Below are 23,618 nucleotides of genomic sequence, written 5' to 3'. Positions count from 1 at the left end.
ATAATCAGATAATGTCATCTGATTCTAATGTCATATTTCAATGAGCTTTAGAGTTCTTAATATACGGCAAACAGTGGCTTCTCCTGCAATTAGTGGCAATTAGATATATACATCACGTGTTTACGTGACTAATGCATTTTAATATGCATCTGCTGGGCATAGTATCGAAGAATGTTAAACATTTACATGATCAAAAAGCACACGTTTTAGCCCTCAGCTCGCTGTTCTAGAAAAAGCCAGTATTTGTTTTTGTTTATACAGATCAACCTGTCATAGCAGACGCTAATTCAGCTGGTAGTCAAACGGGTTGTGCGCCTTTGGTTAGCATTCGATTTCGACCAAGTGCTTGACTAATGCAAATTCAGCAAATTGAAAAGGTATACAATGCAAATGAGTTTTGTTAGATGACAATAAAGCTGTGTAGAAAAGGTGCCGTTTTACCTAGTTCAACCATTGCCGTTGAAGTTCATTAATCAATAAAGTTAGTACAAGTTGATTTTTCTACTCTGTTGTTGCTATTCCCGTTCGCATGATACCAGTGATATCAATGAATCAGGTAATTATTTTTCGTCTCCTTCAATCAATAGCATATTGAACATCTTCGGTACGCCATTAGTTCCATTCAAGTCACATGCTGTAATATAATAATACCTACTGATATTACCGACTTGTACAATGCACAGTCCAGACATAACTTGCCTCTGCTGGTTTATAGCAACGTCGATATTATTACTGTGATATACGTTTGCTTTACAGATAGTACCTTTGTAACTAATTTAATTTGTTTTTTTTTTTATGTATTTTCAGTTAATGCGTACGCTCGATCGAAATCATTCTTCGTTATCGGGACCATTATATTACTCTTTCTATTCTGTTTTTTTAAGTAGTGTCATTAATACGTCTAATACGTTTCTTTGAAACACCAATTTGATGATTTAAGATGCCTCAGACAAGGTCGAAGACGCAGTCATCTGATAAGGATGCTGCACAGCAGCTTAACAAGGCTGACTTCAAGTTAGCTAAACCTCGTCAGAGGCCTGCTAAGGGCGCTTCGCTGGAAGGAAAAAACTCTACTATAAAGAAGCCCGAGAAAACGAAGAGGCCGGCTGAACGTTTGGTCGAAGCAATTAAAAAAGAGGAAGTAAGTACAAGGTTTATGCATAACACACACTGTTCGCTGAACATAAATGCATTTTATATAGTCATGCGTAGCAGATGTGCTGGTTTGCAAGTAATGACAAACTGAATTTATAGGAAGGCCAAACTTCTTTGCGAAGTACTACATCTTGCGCGGGCGATATCGAAGATTTAAGCGATAGTCAGTACAAGGCCAAAAAAGCGCACTGGGAACCTTTGAGATGGATGGAACTGATTGATGGAGTTCGCGCTATGCGCTCCAAGAAAGATGCCCCGGTAGACACAATGGGCTGTCATATGTGCGCCGATCCTACGGCTTCACCAAAGGTACGCGACGTCTAACGTTTACTACAAAAAAAGCGTATGGCTTTACTATAACGTAATACAGATATGGATGAAGGTTATTTGAAGAATAGTCTCAGAAAAGTTTTCTGCACCGGAAACAGCGAGTTGGAAAATAGTGATTACTTTCCAATTGTGTACTTCTCAGGTACTCATATCACGCTAGACAGAGAAATAAAATATTAATAATATTCTTATATATATTCATAAAAAACACATATATGCTGTCATCAAAAGTTGTAAGACTTTTGGATTCGAGAAAGCTAAATCCGGCCCCAATACAAGGTCACATACTAATCGATTTTTAAATATCTACACACGAATACAGGATAATCTATTGATGATACATAAAATACCAACTTATGGATGCAGACAAACCACTTGTACTGAAATTGGCACAGAATACCATTTTTTCGGGTTTGTAAACTTGACCTGAATAAATTCGAATGTGAAAGTCAAGTAAATTGATCTATTTTGTTGTATTTACCAGCCATGTTTAGAGCGTCTATTCGTTTTGCGTCTGGGACACTAACGGCGAGTAGGCATGGAAGAAGTCATTAATACAGTGGCTCAGAACAGCTTGGAAATTTAAATACCTCAATTTCTCTTCAATCGTAGCAGCTAGGGCTATTCTACGTTGTTTTGAATGTACTGCACAAATGCCTAATGTCCTGTTCACACAACAGCTCAGTCTCACAGGCCAGGCGAAATATTGAAGTCTGGTTCAATAAGCAACTGGAAATCAACCTTAATTTTGTATCGAGAATCGTATTCTTAGTTGACTCACATTTCTACCTCTCTCTCGATTAATAAACATGTAGACATAGAAGATCATTCAGGCCATTTACAAAGAACGATTTACATAGATTAAGCAATCGCATCCGATTTACTTAACAATTTTGTGTTTCATTTTTTTTTAGCGTGTGAGGAAATCCCGAGCTAGTCACGTAGGAGATATAACATCGTAAGCGTAGTGGCAAGCATTGCCGCTTACAATATCATATCTGTGTATTGTGCATATTTGACAAGCTCATTTCATTTATCACAGCACGAAACCGAAACACCAGAAATGGATAGCCTTGTACAATTTAAAGAAATCTTTTTAATTTTTTTTGTCAGGAGACACGCTTTCAGATATTAATATCACTGCTTCTTTCGGCGCAAACAAAGGACGAAGTAAATTTTGCCGCGTGTTGTCGTCTACGAGAACATGGGTTCACTCCGGCCAAATTGAAGGACACACCTGAAGAGGAGATTTCGAAGTTGATCTTTCCCGTTGGATTCTATAAAACAAAGGCAAAGAATATTAAAGCGGTTTCTGCGATTTGCTACGAGAAGTATAAATCGGACATACCACACAGCATAGAAGATCTTTGCAAGCTACCGGGCATAGGTACACGCCAGGTCTCATGCGTTTGTAGTTAGTTTATTATACAATATAATAAAATTAATTACATATTCCTATATATCAATCAATATATGGGCTAGATACTGAACATATAATGCTGCGCTTGTAATTTCGACCTTTGCTTCCGTTCTAGTGTGCTTTCTGTTCTTTTCAACTACAGAACTAGGTATAATCGATAGGTCCCCGTGATAGCTTAGTGGGAAATATATTTGCCTGCTAGTCTTAGGGATACCTTGTAGTTCGAATCCGAGCATAGACAGGCTTCGTTTCGTGCTGGGAGCCAGCCGTCCGATGGAATGCCTGTCATACTAGGCGAAAAACACGAACCATCAGAGGTATTATCGATATGGCGAATATTGTATGTTTCAATACGATGTAACATGATAATTTTTTGAACAATGCGCATTTTGGTCTCGTATAAATTAGACAATTATCTGAGGCAGTAGTCTTATTTTTGGATTTAGATCTAAAATAGGATGATTTGAATGTTACTACATCGGTGTGCATAGGCCCAAAAATGGCGTATTTAGCAATGAATTGCGCATGGAACGAGACCGTTGGTATTGGCGTCGACACACACGTTCACCGCCTTGCGCAGAGATGGAAATGGCTTCCGAAAGGAACAACAAAATCACCGGAGGATACTCGTGTTCAGATAGAGTCGTGGGTGCCGAGGTAAATCTAAATCTGTGTATAAGCTTGCAAGCATCTCAGATCTGCGCAGCATTGATTGAATTGGTACCACGTGTTATATTCAAAGTTCTTTCGAATTTAGACAAGGATAATTTCTTCCGCACAGAGGCGGACTTAATGGCTTTGTAATATCTGTTTACGCTAGGTGAAAATATTATAATGACTGTCGTATTTGGATTAAGCTATTTCATTTTTCTAACATGGAAAGCAACCTAACTTAAATTGGCTGCTTGTGATTGAGCACCAGTTACTCGAAGTTCAGTTCTATTGATACAGCGGTGAAGTCCAAGCGTTCACGATATCAATATGCGTTTTGTTGCTTCTTTACAGTTCGTTGTGGCAAGAATTGAATTGGCTCCTGGTGGGTTTCGGCCAGACTGTTTGTCTACCAGTTAAACCGAGGTGTTCAGAATGCAACGTCAACCATATTTGTCCTAGCGCCTTCAAGGCTAAGTAGCAGGCATTGGTATAAGTGGAATTAAACGAATTCTTAATAGTGCTAAAGGAAAGTTAAATCGTACTCAATCGCACTTAATATAAGGAAGTCTCGCATTTCCTGCGTCCATTGCTGTACGCCCCTGTTGTTTGTTTTAAACACCAAACTGCTGTTCCTATAAAACCAGCATCTGTTTATTCCATAAAAGGCGCGTCTACGGTAATCTGATGGTGAGAAAAGTAAGTCACATTTCCTGCGTCCATCCGGCATACCGTGCAGGGAAAAGGTTTGTATCAGACGTTCAGTCGAAACCTTGATTAGGCTTGGTTTAGCATGAAGCCTGCTTTAACAAAAGATATTGCTTCCGAATCGAGTCGAAAGGCAACGGAGCTGTTACGTCTATGCTTGTTTCAGATGGCGAGTGGCAAGAACGGTATAGACAAGAAAAGCCATACTCAGCTGAATCTTGAAATGTATTCAATTGCCAGACGATTATAGTAATACGTTCGGTTTACCTATAAACTGTACTATGAAATCCAGTGAGCCTGTAGTACCTGTTATGCTGTAAAATCTCTAATGATTTTTTTAAAATTTAAGTATAAATGTGGTTATGTTGATTACGCTTTGCGGCCCAATGGTATAATGCTACAAGAGTGTGGAACAACGTAAAAATGGCACAGCGAAATAAACGAATTGAATTTATAGAGAGCTTTCGTGCTGTCATAACTAATTCCAAAATCCTTTTTCTTTTTTTTTTGTTGAACTATATAGGTTAACCTTCGGAACAATTTGTCTATGTCCCTCTCTATTGAGTGCGACAGGAGTATCAAATCGTAATATGCTGACGCTAAGGGTATAACGAGATATATACGTATTGCATTTAGTGGAACCAAGTTGTATAAAATCGCAGCGTGCCTAAGTATTTTTTGTCCTTGACATACCATTTACTTGGACCGCCACGGTGGCACGTAGGCAAAGCGTGAACTGACAAAGTCAGCAAAGCTCGTAATAGAGTCCGGACTGTAGTTGCCTTGATTTTGGAAACTGTTTTGTTTCTGCAATTTTTGTGGGAATATATATTAGATTTAATTCATAAACAACAATTACTGAATACAATGAGTTGTTGAATGACCTAAGCAGCAGCTAAGTAATACACTGGCATACTCAGTGAAATTAGTGCTTAATCACTATATACCAGTTTCATTTACCTGGGGGTAAATTGCGTAAGTCTAAAGAACCTAATATTCATTTTTCTATGCTTTTCGTATTACAAAGTATAGCCTATCTCTATCTAACGTGCACCACCTAAAACGTGCAGGTGACTTATGATGCTTACAGCTGTGGTTTCAAGTGGATCGACTGAAACACCACAACAAGCTATCCCTCAGTTGAGCATCAGCATGTTGTAGGTATGATTTTTTCTAATTCTGTTTGTAATTTTTTAAGCTCTCTTTTCAAACTCGAATTGGGAGTCCTTTTTTTTTCTGGTTTACTCCGCGTTTTGCCACGATTAAACTTCACTCAAAGCGATTGATAGGTTTGTTCTATGCGTAGGGAGAGCTAGAGTGTCCACTGTGTCCGAGTGGACTGCTGAACGTTGGCTTACCCAGCTTTGAAGTGGCTCCCTTTATCTAGAGGATGCACGCTGATGCAGGCAGCCACTCAAGTACGGCTGGGACGTGTTACTGAAAAAAGGCAGTCTCACAAACCGGCTGAAATCACATAGTCACATTAATTTAAGTTAGCGACAAACTAGTATGCCATGACTGCAAAAGATACGGCGGTTACTATTATTAATATTGCTCCCTTATATTGTATAAATATCTGCATTATAGAGATTTTTTGGTTGCCAGAAAAGAAGCTTAACTAACACGCCGTTGTCCTGTTTAAAAATTCCATTGTATCTTTGAAACGTCGCTTAAGATTCAACCCAGTACTAAACATCTGGTGACTTTACTTCTAAAATGTGTTGAGCTTTACAGAGTTGGTATATTTTGTTCACCGTAATGACTACCTGGTAAGTTTTTGTTACTGGGTCTTTATATTGCAATAATTTCTTTGTTTAGTGGAGCAGAAATAAAAGTGGCTTAAGGTTGAGTTGATTCGCGTTTGTTTTTGTAGCTAGGAATTATTACTATTGTTTCTAGAACAACTGTCCATTGAAAATGTACACAAGAAGCCGGAGAAAAATATGAATAAGCACGTACTCTCTAAACCGTAATTCTGCCAAGGAACTGCAATAATGGACTGGTGGATATCTGTATGGAGGAAGAAAGCGTTAAACTAAATATGATATAGAAATATATAAAGGAAAAAGTGGCTGAATGAATGGAGAATTATTTTCTGCAACAAAAAAGTGAGTAAAAAAAAGTTCTATCTCACTACTTAAATTATCTTGGACTATTGGATTTAATACGATAAAATTATAAGACTCATAATTTGCATGTAAGAAACAGGTTCTGGAATGGCAATCGGCACAAGGAGATCATTATGCCTGATTGAAATATATGCCAGGGTCATTATTATTAGATTTTTCATTGTTCGTATCGGAAAATACATACACAGTTAGAGTATTTCACAAGTCGATCACACTCACACTTGTCCCGAATTGATAATAAGATTTGCGCAACAAATAGTATTCGCAACCTCGCTTTTTTCATACAGATTGAAAGAACAACTACATCGTAATACATTAAAATCTTCCGCGGAGTTTGCCACAAGTATTACTTTAATGTTGATGAGGTTACGAGCAAGTTACGATCGGAAAAATTCTTTTTGTCACTGTAATTATCTGATTGACAAAGTTGCACACCGGAATGAAGCAAATGGAAGTGCTTTCTCGAAACAGTCCTCGACATTCTCCCTGTTTGCAAAACCTTCCATGACGATTACCGAACGCATGAGATTACTCATAGAGGGGCTTTTGCATTTGCATCTTTCTAAGAGGGATATACTTTAGTTTTTTAAAAAATTAACGTTGCGTTTATTAGCATTGAGGCCATGATGTTGAGTTCATTTATTTGCAATGCCAATTTAAACATTTCGAAATACAAAATGGCTGTCGCTTAATAGGACATTGTGTAATATTCAAGCTAACCTTTTAGCTCCAATTCTGCAATAAAAACGATGGTAAATTCTAGCCGACTTATTAATAACTTCCTTTATTGTGTAAATAAGAACGTCTTTTTAAAAAGCTTGCGGTATTTCAAATGCAATCTTAAACATCAGATTTATTCTTTGCGAAAGCGGTATGTATATATTTTTAGACATTTTAGCCTTTTGTCGTAGAAACAACATTAGAACGAAGTGTTAGTAAGTATACGCGCTTATTGAATAGGGTTGATTTAATGATTCATTTGAGCGGTTTCTTTCGGCCACAACTTATTACTAACGTCTTATTATATTGCCTAGATAATTTTTTACGTACATATTTAAAAACGCTTGATTTCTACTGCGTAAAGCAACGCGATTTTCAATAACTTGGTAGACGCTGCACATTTGGCTGGCGCAGCTTACTCGTATAGCGTATCGAACTCGTATAGAACTTATCTTACATTTACAAAAGGAAAAAAAACATACTTGCTGGAAGTCGCTGCACGCTTTTAAGAACCGCGACTATGCAGTACTCTAGAAATAGAGTAACCGCGATGTCGCGTGAGTCGCTACACGGTTCAAAATACGTTATGCTGAGCGGCTTATGTGTCTACACCACAGTTATTATAATGTACAGTTGATTTCTGGGTTTGTCATAGGGCCTGTTCGATATTGTCTTATATTATTTAATCAGCTGATATGCCTATCTCAGAATGAGTACCTAATAAAAAAAAATTTCAATGCGTTCAATTTTCTTGCATGTTGCCATTTGTCAGAGACAAAACAACATCGCTGCGGCAAGGCAGGCTGTCACCACTTGGGTAACCAAGGTGAGAATAAACACTGAAGTAAACATGCCCCTGTTGTTATATAGATACATGTAGATAATCTTCCTGAAACCATCTTCATAGATCATTGCAGTGCAGAAGTTCTGAGAGTTCAGACGATTCTTGACGTAATCTAGCGCATTCCGATCACCGCAGTACTCGAAGTACCCCTGGATAAATTCAAGCGTGGATGCGTCGATTTACCAATTTCGTCAGACGTCATTGCGATGAGTCCGAGCATAAGGTCAGACAAAAACTGTTTTACGTTCTGCTCGTTTAGGCGGACTCCGTGACGACGACAGTAGTTGTGATAATGACGAATGTGACCAGCACCCAACGCATACTAACACACATGCGGATCACCACATCCGATCTGGACAAAGAGCCCCAGTAGCATTCCGATGATAATGATTAGTATAATGGAGTCGGAAGCATGTGAAAAGTCTCATAGTCTATTAGGCGCCTGAACTCTATTCAGTATGTACAAAAAAGTGCGCCAATAAATAAAGCAATTAAAGCTATCACCGTAAGTACGACGCTCAAAGTAAAAAACACGCATTGCGTTATACGAAGGGTGTTCCTGTTGATCGTTGCCATTGTAATGAAACGTGTACGTTTCCTTGTGCCTTGAAAACAATGTGTTTTGTTTATGAGATTAAAATCATTTTGTAGAATAAGTAACATCTACAGAAGCGCGCATAGTCTCAGCGGTCACAAGTTTGGCCAACAGGGACTTACTTCAACCCTAGAGCCAGAACTTACTATTTGTCGGAGAGCTTTATTTTGGAACCGGTTAATGGTTCATTGAATACAGAGATGTTCGAAGGTTTATATGGCGCGTACATGTGTAATCTTTCTAAAGGCACACTAACAGCGTTTCATGTGGCCCTCATTTGCAACATAAAAAGCTTACTTCATCCACAATTTCATTCACATTTAACAGTGGTGATACATTAGGATTCGTCGAAAGAGATCAATCGGCAGACTACAAGCGAGTTCAGAATAATTATCAGGCCACTATTAACTATTAACTGATGACAATTAAAGTATAAAACTGTAGTTAAAAGGCATAGTAGAGATGAGTAATTAAATAAATAGAGTATAAACAGCTAATTTCCTGGTGGGTTTGGGAAAACCAATCGTGCTTCTCGCAGCAGATCTTAAGTTGGCCCGACAGAGACCACAGGATACGTAATCGCTCCATACAGGTTCAAAGGCTACTTCTATAGGAGCTTGTTGATTGATTAGATGAATTTATCAAAAATATTTTGTGTATTTTAAGTTCCATATATTTGTACTTGTTTTATCTGAGTCAGCTTATTGCAGTTTAAAGAGTTCAGAGTAGGCTGCTAGACAGAATTATACTATTATTTATTATGAATGGGGGCTTAAGGTAAGCACACAACTGTTGTTTGCGCGATCTGCGCACGTATACTATATATGTATTTTTACTATAAACCGTACTAAGGAAAATTCTAAGGATTATTTTACTCAGTTTTGGTGATACATATGCGGAACTTGTTGGGTTTGGTAGTCTAGAGCAATGCTCTACGGCGGTTCCGCACCTTAAACTCAGAAATATCTTTTAGGCTTGATACAGGCACTTGGTGTACTCTATAGTGAATACAAACTTCAACATGTTACCATAGTACAAGATATCGCGACTAGCCTGAAATTTACACGACAAAAGAAGCTATCCACTTTGTGAGAGTATCCTATGGAGATCCAAAATGCGGGCAAAATAATCACAGTCCTCGAAATGATAATTTGCTAGCCTCTGTCCACATCGACGTATAAACGGTCCTTGAGCCTATTTGACGGCCGATGAGAGCTATCGACTCGCAGTAAGGTTCAGCCTATATCATTGGCAATTATAGCTTTCACCAGGTGCAAAATAGACCGCACTTTTCTTGTCGACATTCCATGGTCAATCGTAGATTATAAATACAGAAATACTGTATGATTATTTGAGCTCAAACATAGATTACTTCTACGGCCCTACGCTCTTCCCCTTAGCAGCAGCGAGGCAAATTCTGGTCCGCTTGCGCAACTATACTAAACAATTCCACTTAATATAACGAGTAAGTGTCACCCGTCCTAGGGTCTTCATAGTTGAACGTATTACAGTAGTGAAGCTGCGGACAAAAGTGAACTTGGGAACACATTTTTCATTCTCGGATTAGATAATTAGACTGAACAAGTTCCCTTGCACTATGGAAAAATTTAGATTTTCCCAAATGGTCTCTAACTTGAGGGAATAACCATTAGGTACGAAAGCGTTAACATGCTAAATTTATTGGCACATAGAATTTAATTATTCGCTTAATGATTATCCAAATGCTTTTGTCTGTTCGAAACCGTCTGTTGATTTTACGTAGCAGTGAATTTGTCTCCTCCTTTACATCGAACATAACGGAGGTAACAAGGAAGATTATCATCAGTAACTCTAGTCACTTTCAAAAGTTTAGAGAGATCTAGAAAGCGTTTAGCGATCATTGAAAAATTATAGAGTGCGAGGTGTGAACCATTTTTAAACAGTAAGGAAAAATGAAATATGAAAGCGTAGAATTATTCTTAAACATTTAAAAATACTCAAAAAGAGATCTTGAAAAAATTGGACCAAAAGAAGAGCCTTTTTTCATGGACGACACACGCAAGACGAAGTATTGGACGGATGAAGCAGCTAATTCGTTAGAGGATAAAAAAAGGCTAACTACAGAATCAAGATGGATATTTATCATCGGTTTTCTCAGCTCATGTTTTTGCTAAGGGTATTATATTCTTAGCCCCATTGTATAGAAATTATAACTAGAATCAACTATTTTTGGATTATTGGTATTCATTATCAGATATTGTACTTTTTCCGTAGAAGATCATAGATAATTCTTATTTATTCTTTCTCATTTAACTTCTATCATCATTATTATTATTTCAACAATACAAGAAGAACACTTTGGGAATTAATCCTAGTCATAATCATTAGAATAGCAGTTTGCCTGCTGTTTATGCATCAGTTCTTTTTTTTTTACAAAATTTTGTTATTAATTAACGCAGTACGTGATAATTAAACTGCTCCAATTACTCCTCACGTTTTCGATGATAAATCAAATTCTATTTATTATTATAATATAATTATTGATATAATCATAATTATTATCGTCTGTTTATCATTTTTTCTGGTAATAGTCAAAAACTTCATAAATACAGCTCTGCAACACAATATATATTTCAATATCAGAAACAGTTTGCGTCATATGGATTGTATGAGTCTATATAAAACAAATTTGTTTTATATATATATATATAAGAAATGGTACTAGGGAATAACGTGCGACATGGTATCCACCGCAATTTCTTTTGCATCTGGGGCGCCTGTATGTATTGTTGGGTTCGGTTTCCTATAGAGTCTTTGGTGAAGCAAGTGACGACATTTTTGTTTAGAGGTTCGCCCCGTTTCGCTCGTTGTTCTTTATCACACCTGAAGCAAAGAATTTCCTATCAACCTCTGCCGATTTCTTTTTTCTCGGCTCTTGAGATTCGTCTTGAAGGCTTACGTTATTGAGAACTCGAAGCGACAGATTGCAATGGTGAGTCGATTAGAAGATACCCGAGACAATTTCGGGTCATTATGTCTATCTAGAGGAAGAAAGCTTTGATTCGACTCAAATGTTCGGGGTTCTTTACTGAAGGATCCTCGAAAATTATGTGCATTTCATACGTTGCCATCGGAACTATTTCGAAATCAGACCAGCTAAGACCGTTTGCGAGGGACATGTAGTGAGGCGGTGTAATCGTCTATGCGGCCAACACGGCTTTCCTGCATCTGTTGTTGACGTGTGCAGTGAAATATGTGTCGGTCACGGAAAGGAGCAAACCCCAAGTTTATATAGGCAGCGACCTGACAAAAAAACAATATGCCAATGACCGTTGTACTACGTCCCTTTTTCAACCCTATCGTCTTCGTCTTAGTCAGTTTATAAATATATATATATATATATATATAAGGTAGCTTAGAGAGGTGGTTATTTAGCCTGTAGCAGCAGGTGAGAAAACTTTATGACCTTCGTTTCGTTTCCTTCTATGACAGTTCTTCAGGTCTTTGTTGTAGCATGTTCCTACCACCTCATGTGCAGCTGGTATAATAACCTATGAGAAGTAATAAGATGGATACTATTAAACCAATCGTCATACCTAGTACTATAAGAGAAAGTTGAGCAAAAATAAATCAGTGACATTGGCTATTTGTAACATAGGAAGGTGGCATCGTTATACACAAGTGTGCAAATCTATATAACCTCCATGTGATCAGACGCCCTCTGTATTGAATCTTACTTTGCCTATTGCATCATACATATATATATATAAGGTTTACTATATATGTGTCGACATATAGATCGTCAAAAATGGGTTCAAAAAGCTGCAAATAACAAAAGATCAGAATGCCTCCTAAATATATCTATGTACATTCAGTGTGGAAAACAAACGATCAAATTATCTGTATCTTGTAGTTTAGTGATTCGGGGCTGTACGTATTTACCCCTACAACCAATCTAAAACAAGACAAACTGGGTTTTTTTTGCAGCTAGTTATGTTGAACGTTAATACATAGGAAAAAAAGCAAACATGCTTCGGCTAGTACCGCGTGCAATCCAGGGTTCCTATTACCTTACGACAATAACCAATAAAGCTGCTGCTGAGTCAAGTACTAGATTATTTACTGTGTGTATTACAGAGGATGATGTCTAACAGCTCAACGAGTCCGTACGATAACCCTCCTAGTAATACACGTGCATCTAATCCATATGTATACTGCGTACATGTCGTGCAAAATTAACAAGACTGTCTCAGGTCCTTTTCAGACCTACTTGCTACGAGCAACCGTCAACTTTTCCGCTGTAGGTTTAGGCTGTCCATTGTGTTTCCCGAAAGACGCTCAGTTGTACCCATCCCACTTTGCAGGTTTTATAACAGTGCTAATACGCAGTATTGTCCAACAGTATACCTGTAGAAACCTGAAATATGCACCAGACGAAATGTGCTGCAATATGGCCTATTCGCTTTAGATGTCTTTGGGATATGGTATCTAGCCATAATTTTACTCGACGAAATATCTCTTTCTTCGAAGATTAGCAAAAAATCTGCTAGTCAATTGCTGACTTTATACTTTACTTAGAGAAATATACATACATGCGGACTAGTAAAGTCTTCTCACAACGGCGACCTGCGGCCTATTCTTGGTCGAAGGCTGTAGTATCTAAGCAAACGTACCTCAAACTTTGCTTGTCTGAAGCCTATTGCTGGCGCAATATAAGGACACTCGTATAATCATGGCTGAAAAATCTAACTTGAGAACGCTTGAAGAAATATTGAATTGGGAAGTGAATATAGAAAGTTAGCTCCGCTACTTTGCTCCCCTGAGAAAGGCGCTGTAAGATATTCTAACTTCAAGATGCTTGGCTTTAAGAGTATATAGAAGTTTAGCATAAAAAGAATGTCTAATGAACATATGTATATATATATATACCTTTGTGTATACAGGCTACGGATTAAAATGTTATAATAGAATAAACTAGCATAGTTACGCCTAAATTATTAAATTTTACCCTGATATAAATGATCTTCAAAATCGACCATTCAATCAATTGTATAGAGTTAGCCGGTCACTTCATCCAAATCGATCAATCGGTACATTTTATGGTTCGATCTAAACTAAACAACAAAAATCCACCCGAGTGAGAGCCTTGGAGGTTCACGCCAGATTACGCCTATGTTTAGGTTCTTTAGTTAAACATTGTTTAGGTTTCTGATGAAAAGCTTAAGTGTGTTTTGCAGCAATTCCATACGAGTCTACAGTCAAGTAAGAAACCTACCTAACTCATTCACGTATTGAAGATAACTTCAATAAGTAATTAAGGCTAAACGTAGAAGTTGACTGCTGAAATGCTGCGGTATCTTGTGTACTTGTAAACATTATTACATAACGATTAGTTCATTACCAGATATGTTAGGTGCTTTACCGGAACCGAAGTTGTATGCGCTTGCAGTCTCAACTTTAAGCGTACGTTATGTATACAATAGAACCTAGTTATCTTCCCTCATCATGATCGGAACACTCTCTTGTATCTACTTTCAAACTCATTCAGGGCGCGCCACCTCTGAAGGGCACAGCTATCAACAGAGTGAATATGTGACTTCAAGTGAACGTCCTCTAGATGCATGCTACCGTGATAGAGATGAAATGGCTGGATTTCTGTATCATGTAAATGACGTGCCTCATACATAGATCATTTCGTCACTTCGATTCCGTCGTCTTGTTGCTTACAAGTTTTGTAAAGAGTACACGAACACAGACCCTGATAACCGACAAAATTCTACAGGCAAGAACTGGTGACCGGTTTTCACAAATCTTTGTGCCGGATCGTTATGCGACTGCAGATTGTATATGACATTAAGAATTATTAAATAAAGGAGAGTACTATGAACTAATCAACAGCTGGCGATCACTTCAGCGTTAACTCCATACAAGCATGGATCCTTGTTTTGATAGGACTCATGTTCTCATTCTCTGCTGAAAAATAAAGGTATCTATATCCGAAGAAATGACGTTGCCTTTATAAGCCTATTGACAGCGTTGAGATTAGACGAAATTTGCCATATGAAAGAATTCATTTTCGGTTGTATGGCTTCCTCTCTTTCCTCTCAAATTTCTTTCTACGATTCATTGGGTAACCGTTTAAAGGGGTACCTGCTGCATATGTTTTCTGTCCTAACATCTGAAACTATAAACTCACGAGTACCGGCGAATCACTTTGTAAGCTTAGGAGTCATATAAAAACGAGAAAATAGCGATTCAGATCATCTTGGCTCCTGTATAACTCACGTTGATAATATCAGCACACGGCCGCCATATGTAATTATCTTTGTCTAATGATTATCAACGTATTCAAGTCCCTGCTGTAGATAGCAAATGATAAAAATATTGAACGATTTCTTTAACTGAACTAAAGGGAGCTCCGAAAGGGGGACGTATCTAGATATGATTTCGATCCTTCTACAGACGCATTTCTGATTTAATCTGCGTGCAATAGGGGTATTCTAGGCTGTAAACCGGCGTCAGTCAGGTAATCTTTTCTTAACATAATAGCTGATGCCGTGCTTTTGCTGGGTAATCTAGGAGATACAAATAACAAAATAATTACACGAACAATAAACTTGATTTCTTGTCGTTGAACGCGGTACTCACCTAGACAGGGCTGTTGTTCGTGATGCCGTTGATAATATTGATTCGAAGTGAAGGCTCACGGCGAATCGCGAAACCGAACTCAGTTTCATTATCGCTTCGAGGCGAAAGCGGATACATCTGTTAGAGTAAACAGTGGCTTTAATAGAATTATTACAATAACTTCGAGTAGTTCTTCACATACGAGAGGTACATGTGAAAGTGAAGATCACTTTCTAAATCGCGTCTTACATACGCTTTCAGGTGACCAAAGGACAGGGACTTTAGCAAGTTGCGTCTTCCTTCATAAGATACCTTAATATCCTTTAAATAAGGATATTAGGCGATTCAAGCTAGAGCTAATACAATGACCGAAGTCACTAAGACTAGCCGACAAATATGCCTTGTTCTTTGTAAATCATTGAAGATCAAGACCGTTCGATATTGAAGTTCCACTGTTGCTATGACGCGCACAATGGTATATTATGTCCTAGGTGCTTCCGTCGTTACTGCTATATGAAGATCAGTTGTAAACTAATTGCATTTGTGCTGATCCTAGTGCGTCGTTACTACAATTGGCGGTGCGACAGGAGAGCAATTCGTCCGAACTGAAAGACTAGTCAAATCGAGTATAAATAGAGCGGTACGACAAGTTACAGAGCTACTGTCTGTATTAGAGAGCTTTACAAAATGTCCCGTTGCCGCTAAGTCTAGCATTTCTCGAGTAATTGAGGCCTGGGCAATCGATCAGGCTAGTCGCATAAGCGTTTGTTCGGGATTCTTAACGGATTTTCACCAGGTCCAGTTCAGCGCTATATTCATCTATAGGCAGCATTACGTTTTGGGATGAATTCGAAGCTCGCCTCTTCTAGTGGCTTCTATGGAAGCGATACCCTACACGAAAGAACGTTATGTGGTGTCTTAGGTGATAAAAGGTTGTCTATGTTCATCCGGAAGAAGCAGTTTCTACTCAGTTGCGTCCAAGACGTGCACTTCAAGGCGTTCAAAAGAGACACCAAGAAATCGTCCCTGTGTGACGACTTATGAACTACCAGACTGTAGCATCGCCGTCTGGCCTCGCGGAACTTGCGAAGCTTGCACACGACTATCGAACGCAACGAGATAGGCAAGAGCCGAAGTGTCGCCGGCGTACGTAGTTGGCTAAACTGCTGTCCCTGCTACGGTGTGTCAAGTCTTTTCTTTTAGTCTTTTTTTAGTGTGCAAAGTCTTCTCTTTAGCAACTAGATCGGTGCGTTTGCGCGGTGCCCGAAGCCATAATTATGTTTCGTCATTCTGGAAAGACAGGTAGACATGTAAGCATTCAAACAACCGCACAGCAGATACTGAAATGCTTCTATATTGGCCCTAGTATATATTCATAGATTAGGATGCTGGTGTGAAGGTTGCTGAAGTTTGAACTCTAGATGGCCGAAGGCGTGGGCTCCGATGCTTTTTTCCGGTTATTAAGGGCGGCTACAGTTACAAAGGCTATCGGTTGTAGGATATGTTAAGGGGCGTACGCTTTAACGCCGACGTGTGTCGTCTTCGCAGTCAAGGTGAATGGCTCAGGTTGAACACACGGAGCAGATCGAAACTAGCCTGGAGCGGAGATGGTCCTAGACCGTATATTAGGACACGCACGTCGGTAGCATAGCCGAATTCTATGCATTTCCTTCACCATTACTATATAAGAATAAGGCGTAGAGCAATTAAATCGCCCATACGTGACAATATGCCACATTGTCACGTATATCATTGGCTTTAAAAAATATATACATATGTATATTTATAAACAATGTAATAGCAAGCTAATAAAATGAGCTGAAATAGTGTAACAGTTGCGTAATGTCTACAATTCTGCGTAGGTCAGATTTATTGAGAGAGACGTATTGAGCTAAAGGGTTTTATCGTGAGTCACGAAGGCGATTTGAAAAAACAAAACATACGACGTTTGTGGGGGACAGCGAGTGGGAACTGTATTGATAACAAAGCTAGTGTAGCTTTAATTGGTTTGTTTACATATAATGTGTGATACGAGAATTATGTGAAATAAGTGTAATTCTCGTTTAACTTATCGATATGCTCGAAGAATAGTTATCTTCTTGAACTGTGAGAAGTCCACAATTGGTCAATGAAAAAACAACATTTAACTTTGTTGAAGCGAAATTGGTCTGGGTGGCTGATGTGCATCTATTCGCGCGTGTTGCCACGCTAGCTATGAACATGTCGCTATTACCGATTCAAAGTTCATGTCCAAAACGGCATATCATTAGATGAGTCAAAGATCCGTTCCCCCTAGTGGGGCAAAGTTCTTGATGCTATGCTGAAGCGTTCATTCCGCAGATTTGTTCATATAGTAGAAATAACTTGACGAGTTACAAAAACCCCATATCACGCAACTACTATTAAACAACGAACGTTTTCTGTTCAATAAAAATAAAACTGCGTCAAACGAGTCATTTTATCACTGCTAACTTAAACTGAAAGTCACCAAATAACTTATGTTTATTAGCATATAGAATAAACACTATTGGAAGTCGATTCTACTCACCTCTTGATTTCCATTTTCTGCGGCGAGTTGTGCTTTCGCTAGTTTTTTGTTCATGTAAAATCCAGCCTCGGCATACTTCATCTTAAGTACCTTATCATTTAGCCGTAAGTTAGTCGGCAGTAAACAAAACTGACGCGTGTGGAGAAATTGTCGGCCCGAATCCAGACTAAAGAGGGGCGGTTGTATAATGATCGAGATGTTCATAGACCGTGACTGCATTATTTGATTACGACATTGCCCACCCGGCGGGGGCATTCTATCGGCGAACATGTTCACGGTGTCCACTAATTTAACGTCAACTGCAATGATATAGAAATCGGATTAACAGTGGTCATCATCTCTATCAGTTTAAGTTCCAGCAAAGAGCTTCTTTCCCACTGTTACGCTTAGAAATGTCCAAATAAAAATCGTCTGACGCCTAAGACAAGATAAATACCTAATTGCGGCTTTAACTTTTTAAGGTGAAGATTCAGCAATTCTCCAAACCCTTACCAGCCTGTTGCATGCTTCTCGTTAGTGGTTTTTTGCTACATGACAAACAGCAGCAAAATGGTACTGAATAATTTTCGCAAACTCTTATCAACTGATACCAGGAAGATGTAGCAGCTTAAATGCCCGATGGTCTCAGAGTGATTAAATGGAACATAACTAAACATTATTAAACAGATTTGTCAGAAACTTATCTTAGCTCTCCCTATTTCTCGTATGACCTGAGTAGATGTAGCCGTGTCCTAGTGATGTATGAGCTGAGCAAATATTATTTTTTTACCGTCAACAGGCCTGACTTAACTGATCAGGTCAATACAATTGATACCTGCACAGATAATGAGAATAGCAACGGAAACATAGATATTCTATGCGGTTCTCCGAGAAACTGTACTTTTTCCTTATTCTGCCAGAAACAAAAATAGATTCGCCTTATAGTACGAGCGGTGATTCTTCCGATCGAGACTTGTTTTGAATGACACCAATAGCGACGAGATAAACAAACGCTTGCAGTTTTATCGCGATCGTAAGGGCAGGTCTTGATAACGTTATGGCGTATCGTACAACGGAAAAACAATAAGTTAATCTAGGCTCTAATTTCGTAAGTACATATAGAATGTATCCCTCAGCAAGGAGCAGAGCCTTGATTCGCTCCGTCCAAATAGAATACTAAGCGACATGGGCAATGCAGCTTGGTTCGGGTGCATTCGACCGTAGTCTGTGCGACGAACCGAAATCTGGGGCAGTAAAACCTGAAAATTGTTTTTGCCCACGACGCGACGACTTGTGATACTATGACCCTGTTCGGTCCATAACGCCCACGGGAAGAACACTAGCTTGCAGCAAGATAATATCGGTTGCACGCGTAATAGAAATACGATAGAACCGTGTCGGGTCTATACCTGTACACCCAGCTAGACATGGCCGCTTGGATGAACGCCAACTAAATGATACCGCGGTTTAGTCTGAGAGAAACCGTATGCAGTAAATTGGCAAGAATAACTTTGAGAGGTTCTGCTCATATCGTCCGTGTCATACGGTTCCAGATTAGTATTTTCCAGCAGTCATCGTGAGTCACGCAGGTTCACGTTGAGCGGACACGCATGTATACACGAGTTCAACGACAAACATATGAATGAGCGAGTTGTTCCTATTGTAAATTATACATATATGGATACATGTAACGTTGTATCGTCTACGTTGAATGAAGTAGGGCGTTTTCTGATCTAACTTCTTGGGCTTGGAAATTAATCCTCAGATTTATTCACCGGCATGAAGAATCAACTGTAGCTGTAGTTGTAACACAAATCGAACACCAACGAATTTACACATTTTATCTTCCCTGATTGTACTCGTTGTGGTGGTGGCGCTCACCGGCGATCTAACTGCAATAGGTAATGGATTATGACACTGATACTGGAACGGGCTCCGATTATACTATGGGTACTCACATATATAAACGAAACAGGAAAGGGTAATGGAGTACTGACTAGATATGAATTAAATTCAATGCGATCTTTCCGTCCATTTATGAAGAAATGAATGGAATAGTCTTATACGCATACGGACCGTTACGCTCAATTGACCTTTCGGTGCCCCTAATCACGCCACCCGCAAGTTCGTATCAAGGTTACGTCGGCGATCTCTGCGCCGCTGAATTAATTCACCATCCATCGCTCGGAGCTGATAAATGACAGAAGTCATAACGACGAACGCTGCATTATTCTAAGATCTGTTAGATCATTCCTACCATATGCAGGCAGTGGAACGGTTCAGGACGTTGTGGAATGACGTCATAGTGACTGTAGGCGGCACGTACAACAGAATTTCAGAATAGTACTTTGATTATATCGTCTTTCATCTCCCTCATCGCTTCAATTAGAAATAATGTAACAGATGATTGGATTATGAAACGCTTATGTTATTGACTGACCGCGCACCGTGGCCAGACAGAGCCGTCTGTTGCTTGTCATATGATGATGGTGATTCAGGAGCGGTGAACGCGTTAACGTACCGTTCAATCCTTCGGCGCGGTTCGTCTCACGAGCTATAGACGACCGTTGTCGCTACTGGTGGGTAGTAGAAGTGCTCGTAAACGGGATTTGGCCGGAAACGAATCTTTACAAAGCGTTTCTGTTGCCGCGTAATTTCCGGCCAACAAAGCTAAAATTATAAGGTGCGAGCTTTCCTTTGTGGACATGACAAGATGTATCTACTGGCTTCCCTGTAAATTACAGAAAAGTAGCGGTGCCACTATCACGAGCTATATGCAATGTAGCGTATAGTGACTGCTAGCTTAATAATTCTTGATGGCATCAGTGTTAAATAGGTACGATAATATCTTGCACTGGCCATCATTTCCCGCGCCCCAGGACGCAGCGATAAGCAGTAATTAGGGAGTTTAATTAGGCGTTTTATTCAATAGAACAATTTTTACCAGATACAATCTGTTTCTGTAAAAAGCCTGCGAGCCGCATATCGTATAAACTGGTGCATTTATTACCTGTCACGATGCCGTTTGAAATCGTCAATAATATTTGTTAGCAGTCGTCACAGGTAGTGGATTCACAAATGGTGGATAAAGCACAGAATACTATTAGTTTCTATCGATTTCGATCAGGACATTTTTGTTGTCACACGAGACGCATATGGAAAGTCCTTACTGCAGCCTGTACACGACGGACGATACACGGTTCAGAGCAATGGAGAAGAGCCTGCTTGTCGATAATATGTTACAACGAAACTAGACAAATCGAAATTACATCAACCGCTTGAAGTCAACTTAAACTGTATGTTTAATTTCACGGTGCACGTGGTATCGCTTGACCAGCATATGGGTTAATATCTAAATGTTGTCAAGCATTGAAAGCTAAATAACCCCGCTAGTGGGTAGGGGGTACTAGTTCTGTATACGTAATGTGCTTCACAAGAACAACCCTGTGTTTTCTTCCGTTTCACCATTAACGGTGACTCCCTTGATTCATTGCCTTCGTGTAACTGTTAATTACTTTACACTCAATGTAATCCCTTCACTAATTGCATTTTCCATAGCCAGTGATGCGAACCCTAATCTCTACTCTAATCCATGTGCTGTTCGGGAATCTATTCCACCCCATACTGTGCTACCGTTCAGTATCAATATACGCGTTCAATTTATACTTAAATGGAGTCATCTTAGCCTTGAAATAATATCGTACACGAGAGTTGACATCTCGTATGTATAAAACATTGTTATATGCTATGTGAATATTTCTAGCGCACCTATATTAATACAAGGCAAAAATAAACACACGTGGGCCTACTGTTTATTTAGAAGATTACACAGATTTAGGAAATTTTCCAGCCTAGAAGAAACCCAAAGTCGTGGTGGGATGGCAAACGCCATCCCATCGGTAATAACATGGTCGCGTTGCATGCATCCTGGAGAACGTCCTAGAGGTTTAGACAGTTACTTACAAGCCTGATACTTACATTAAATGTACGTGTTACGGCAAGAACGGCCGTGTGGAGGCCGCGTTCCATAACATTTTCCTATTTGCGCTATTGTTTACTATAGATAGCTCGTTCATTTTTCGCTTTTCCATGTTATCCATATCAGCTCAAAAATAGGTTACGATCCCCCTTAGTATAACACACTAAGATACAAAAGCTGTGGCTCTTCCCTCGAACTGGGCTTATCTCATGATACAAAACGTACACTTGTTTCACGATCCTAGAACTTACTTAAATAGGTTGATTGTCGTAGCATATTTTGCGCTTCGCGTGCAGATAACTAGGTACTCCTAGCCTTTGAACAGGATCCATCAAAACCTGCGATAAGTTAACACATAATAATGCAGCTTCAGAGGTGTAAGTACTGAACGCTGAAGTAATATCGGAGGCAATAACTAAATCGAAAGTCTTAGTACCTAAATGTATACGAAGATACATACAATCATTATAACTTTATTAAAACTGGAAAAACGTAACTCCTCATCACTAATGCTGACGTTGACGATGAGATGAACTCAGCCGGGATTCAGTAGTTAATGAGAAGCGAACAGAATGTGTTACTGAGGTATACTTTTACAGGCCTCAGGCAATACGCTAACTTTTCAATTTGCAACGTATCAAGCTGACCAAATTTCATCAATAGAGTAAGCAAAACTCTTTAGGTCCCTATAGTCCTGTCAGTTCTCAATGGAGCAAGTATGGAGTGGAAGTCCATAATCGAAGAGTTAGGGTATTTGTTCTGTACAGGCACGGGAATTGGCTAAACAAACAAACAAAAAAGCCGTAAACAGTGCACCCGGCACGAAAGCCCTATCACTTAGCGGATACAGGTCACTGTCTCCATTTGGATGCGGTCGTCCGACGAACATACGTACGCACACGTGGTTGTCAAGTCGACAAAGAAACAAGCCTGCTAATCAGAAAATAGCCTTCCATCTCATTCGCGCTGAAAAATAACATCGGCATATGCGGATCGGGACTGAGGCAATAAGACAAAATATAGGCAACCATTGAAAAGGGCATGATCCGCAAGTTAACGATTTTCGTTGACTACAACAACATTCGTTTAGATCAGCCTCAAGATCCCTTATAGCACTTTATTTGCACGTCCGGATCGTGGCCTTATCTGTAGATTTGGCGAAATCGTAGAATTCTAGTTCATAGCGTAAATTAGAACAACTTATGGTATAGAGTTTAAAAAAGCTAGCCGAAGATCAATCTTCCAAAACAACATTTCGTTTCTTACCTTATCAGAACGTGATGCACAGAGTACGCCTTATTGTTATATCCTATAGCCTCAACTGAGTGACAATTTGGATGGAGATGATAATGGAAGCAATGAGAAAGATGCCTTTTTACAATCATTTTATTCAGAAAGGTTTATTTTGAATTTCATGCAATAGGTACCAAAAATCTGATTTTCTGTTAGAGACTAAAATACGGTACCTTCTACAGGTTTTGCAAACACCGACGATTTCATATTAATTGCTGACTTTGTTTTGATAAAATACTTGGATTAGTTGATTAATTAATAATCGGAAGTGAAAAATCAGAAAAGAAGAAAAAAATTGGAAGTGTCGAGATCACTTCCACGTTGGAGCTGCGGAATAATCACAGGGGCGAAATGGGGTAAAAGTAGCGCGAAGACTTATTAGACTTAATGAAGACACGGCATGATTGACATAAACAAATAAAACGTATGAGAATATGACGGAATGACTTAGACAACACAACGGGTTTAAAAAAGAAGAGAAGCGATGAAAGAATCGCAGCAGGAAGGCTTTGGCTCAGGAAGCAACAAGGTTCACCATAAAGGGTAACAGGATAATAAAAAACTGCAACAGTTCTTATATATATATATATATATATATATAAATTTGAAATTTGTATTTAAGCCGAGCAGATGGGCTCGCTTTTAGGTTAAATTTGAAAAA

At 39.1% G+C, this 23,618-nt stretch overlaps 2 protein-coding genes across 11 annotated transcripts; one reads left to right on the top strand and one right to left on the bottom strand.

Moving 5' to 3' along the window:
• Positions 1-237: 237 nt before the first annotated feature.
• Positions 238-4,746, top strand: Nthl1 (Nth-like DNA glycosylase 1). 6 transcript variants are annotated; one of them, XR_002672383.2, is made up of 7 exons: positions 239-377; positions 941-1,141; positions 1,255-1,464; positions 2,599-2,872; positions 3,397-3,562; positions 3,911-4,302; positions 4,431-4,746. XR_002672383.2 is itself a non-coding variant. In XM_022799746.2 (6 exons), the coding sequence occupies exons 1-6, from the start codon at positions 354-356 to the stop codon at positions 4,035-4,037; spliced, it is 1,002 nt and encodes a 333-aa protein (XP_022655481.1). In that variant the 5' UTR covers positions 239-353; the 3' UTR covers positions 4,038-4,746. The 6 variants fall into 6 exon arrangements, 5 of the variants coding, with proteins under 5 accessions (XP_086839747.1, XP_022655481.1, XP_022655482.1 ...); XM_022799746.2 differs by having other exon boundaries at positions 3,911-4,746; XM_022799747.2 differs by having other exon boundaries at positions 244-377; positions 808-1,141; positions 3,911-4,746.
• A 6,110-nt stretch (positions 4,747-10,856) lies between these two features.
• On the bottom strand, positions 10,857-19,593 carry LOC111248170 (uncharacterized). Of its 5 annotated transcripts, XR_015323768.1 has the most exons (5): positions 19,461-19,593; positions 17,707-18,005; positions 15,180-15,296; positions 12,802-12,948; positions 10,857-12,082 (listed from the first exon to the last, which is right to left on the bottom strand). XR_015323768.1 is itself a non-coding variant. In XM_022800024.2 (4 exons), the coding sequence occupies exons 1-3, from the start codon at positions 19,522-19,524 to the stop codon at positions 15,180-15,182; spliced, it is 480 nt and encodes a 159-aa protein (XP_022655759.1). In that variant the 5' UTR covers positions 19,525-19,593; the 3' UTR covers positions 10,857-12,948. The 5 variants fall into 5 exon arrangements, 3 of the variants coding, with proteins under 3 accessions (XP_022655759.1, XP_022655761.1, XP_086839748.1); XM_022800024.2 differs by having other exon boundaries at positions 10,857-12,948; XM_022800026.2 differs by lacking the exon at positions 12,802-12,948 and having other exon boundaries at positions 10,857-11,414.
• Between the last annotated feature and the right edge of the window lie 4,025 nt (positions 19,594-23,618).

Source organism: Varroa destructor, unplaced genomic scaffold (genome assembly GCF_002443255.2).
Source record: "Varroa destructor unplaced genomic scaffold, Vdes_3.0 BEIS01000003.1, whole genome shotgun sequence".
NCBI classification, from domain to species: domain Eukaryota; kingdom Metazoa; phylum Arthropoda; class Arachnida; order Mesostigmata; family Varroidae; genus Varroa; species Varroa destructor.
Note: the sequence above shows the minus strand (reverse complement) of the source record. Positions and strands in the feature narration are given on the sequence as shown.

Bases quoted from the DNA above. Each gene is read 5' to 3' on its own strand.
- LOC111248170 (XM_022800024.2), bottom strand. From the start codon at position 19,524: ATGTGTAAATTCGTTGGTGTTCGATTTGTGTTACAACTACAGCTACAG. The intron at 18,006-19,460 runs GTGAATAAATCT...ATATCATTGCAG, and splicing joins ACAGTTGATTCTTCATGCCG to TTGACGTTAAATTAGTGGAC. The intron at 15,297-17,706 runs GTGAGTAGAATC...TTACTCTAACAG, and splicing joins CAGAAAATGGAAATCAAGAG to ATGTATCCGCTTTCGCCTCG.
- Nthl1 (XM_022799746.2), top strand. From the start codon at position 354: ATGCAAATTCAGCAAATTGAAAAG. The intron at 1,465-2,598 runs GTACGCGACGTC...TTTTTTTGTCAG, and splicing joins ATCCTACGGCTTCACCAAAG to GAGACACGCTTTCAGATATT. The intron at 2,873-3,396 runs GTACACGCCAGG...CGGTGTGCATAG, and splicing joins TTGCAAGCTACCGGGCATAG to GCCCAAAAATGGCGTATTTA.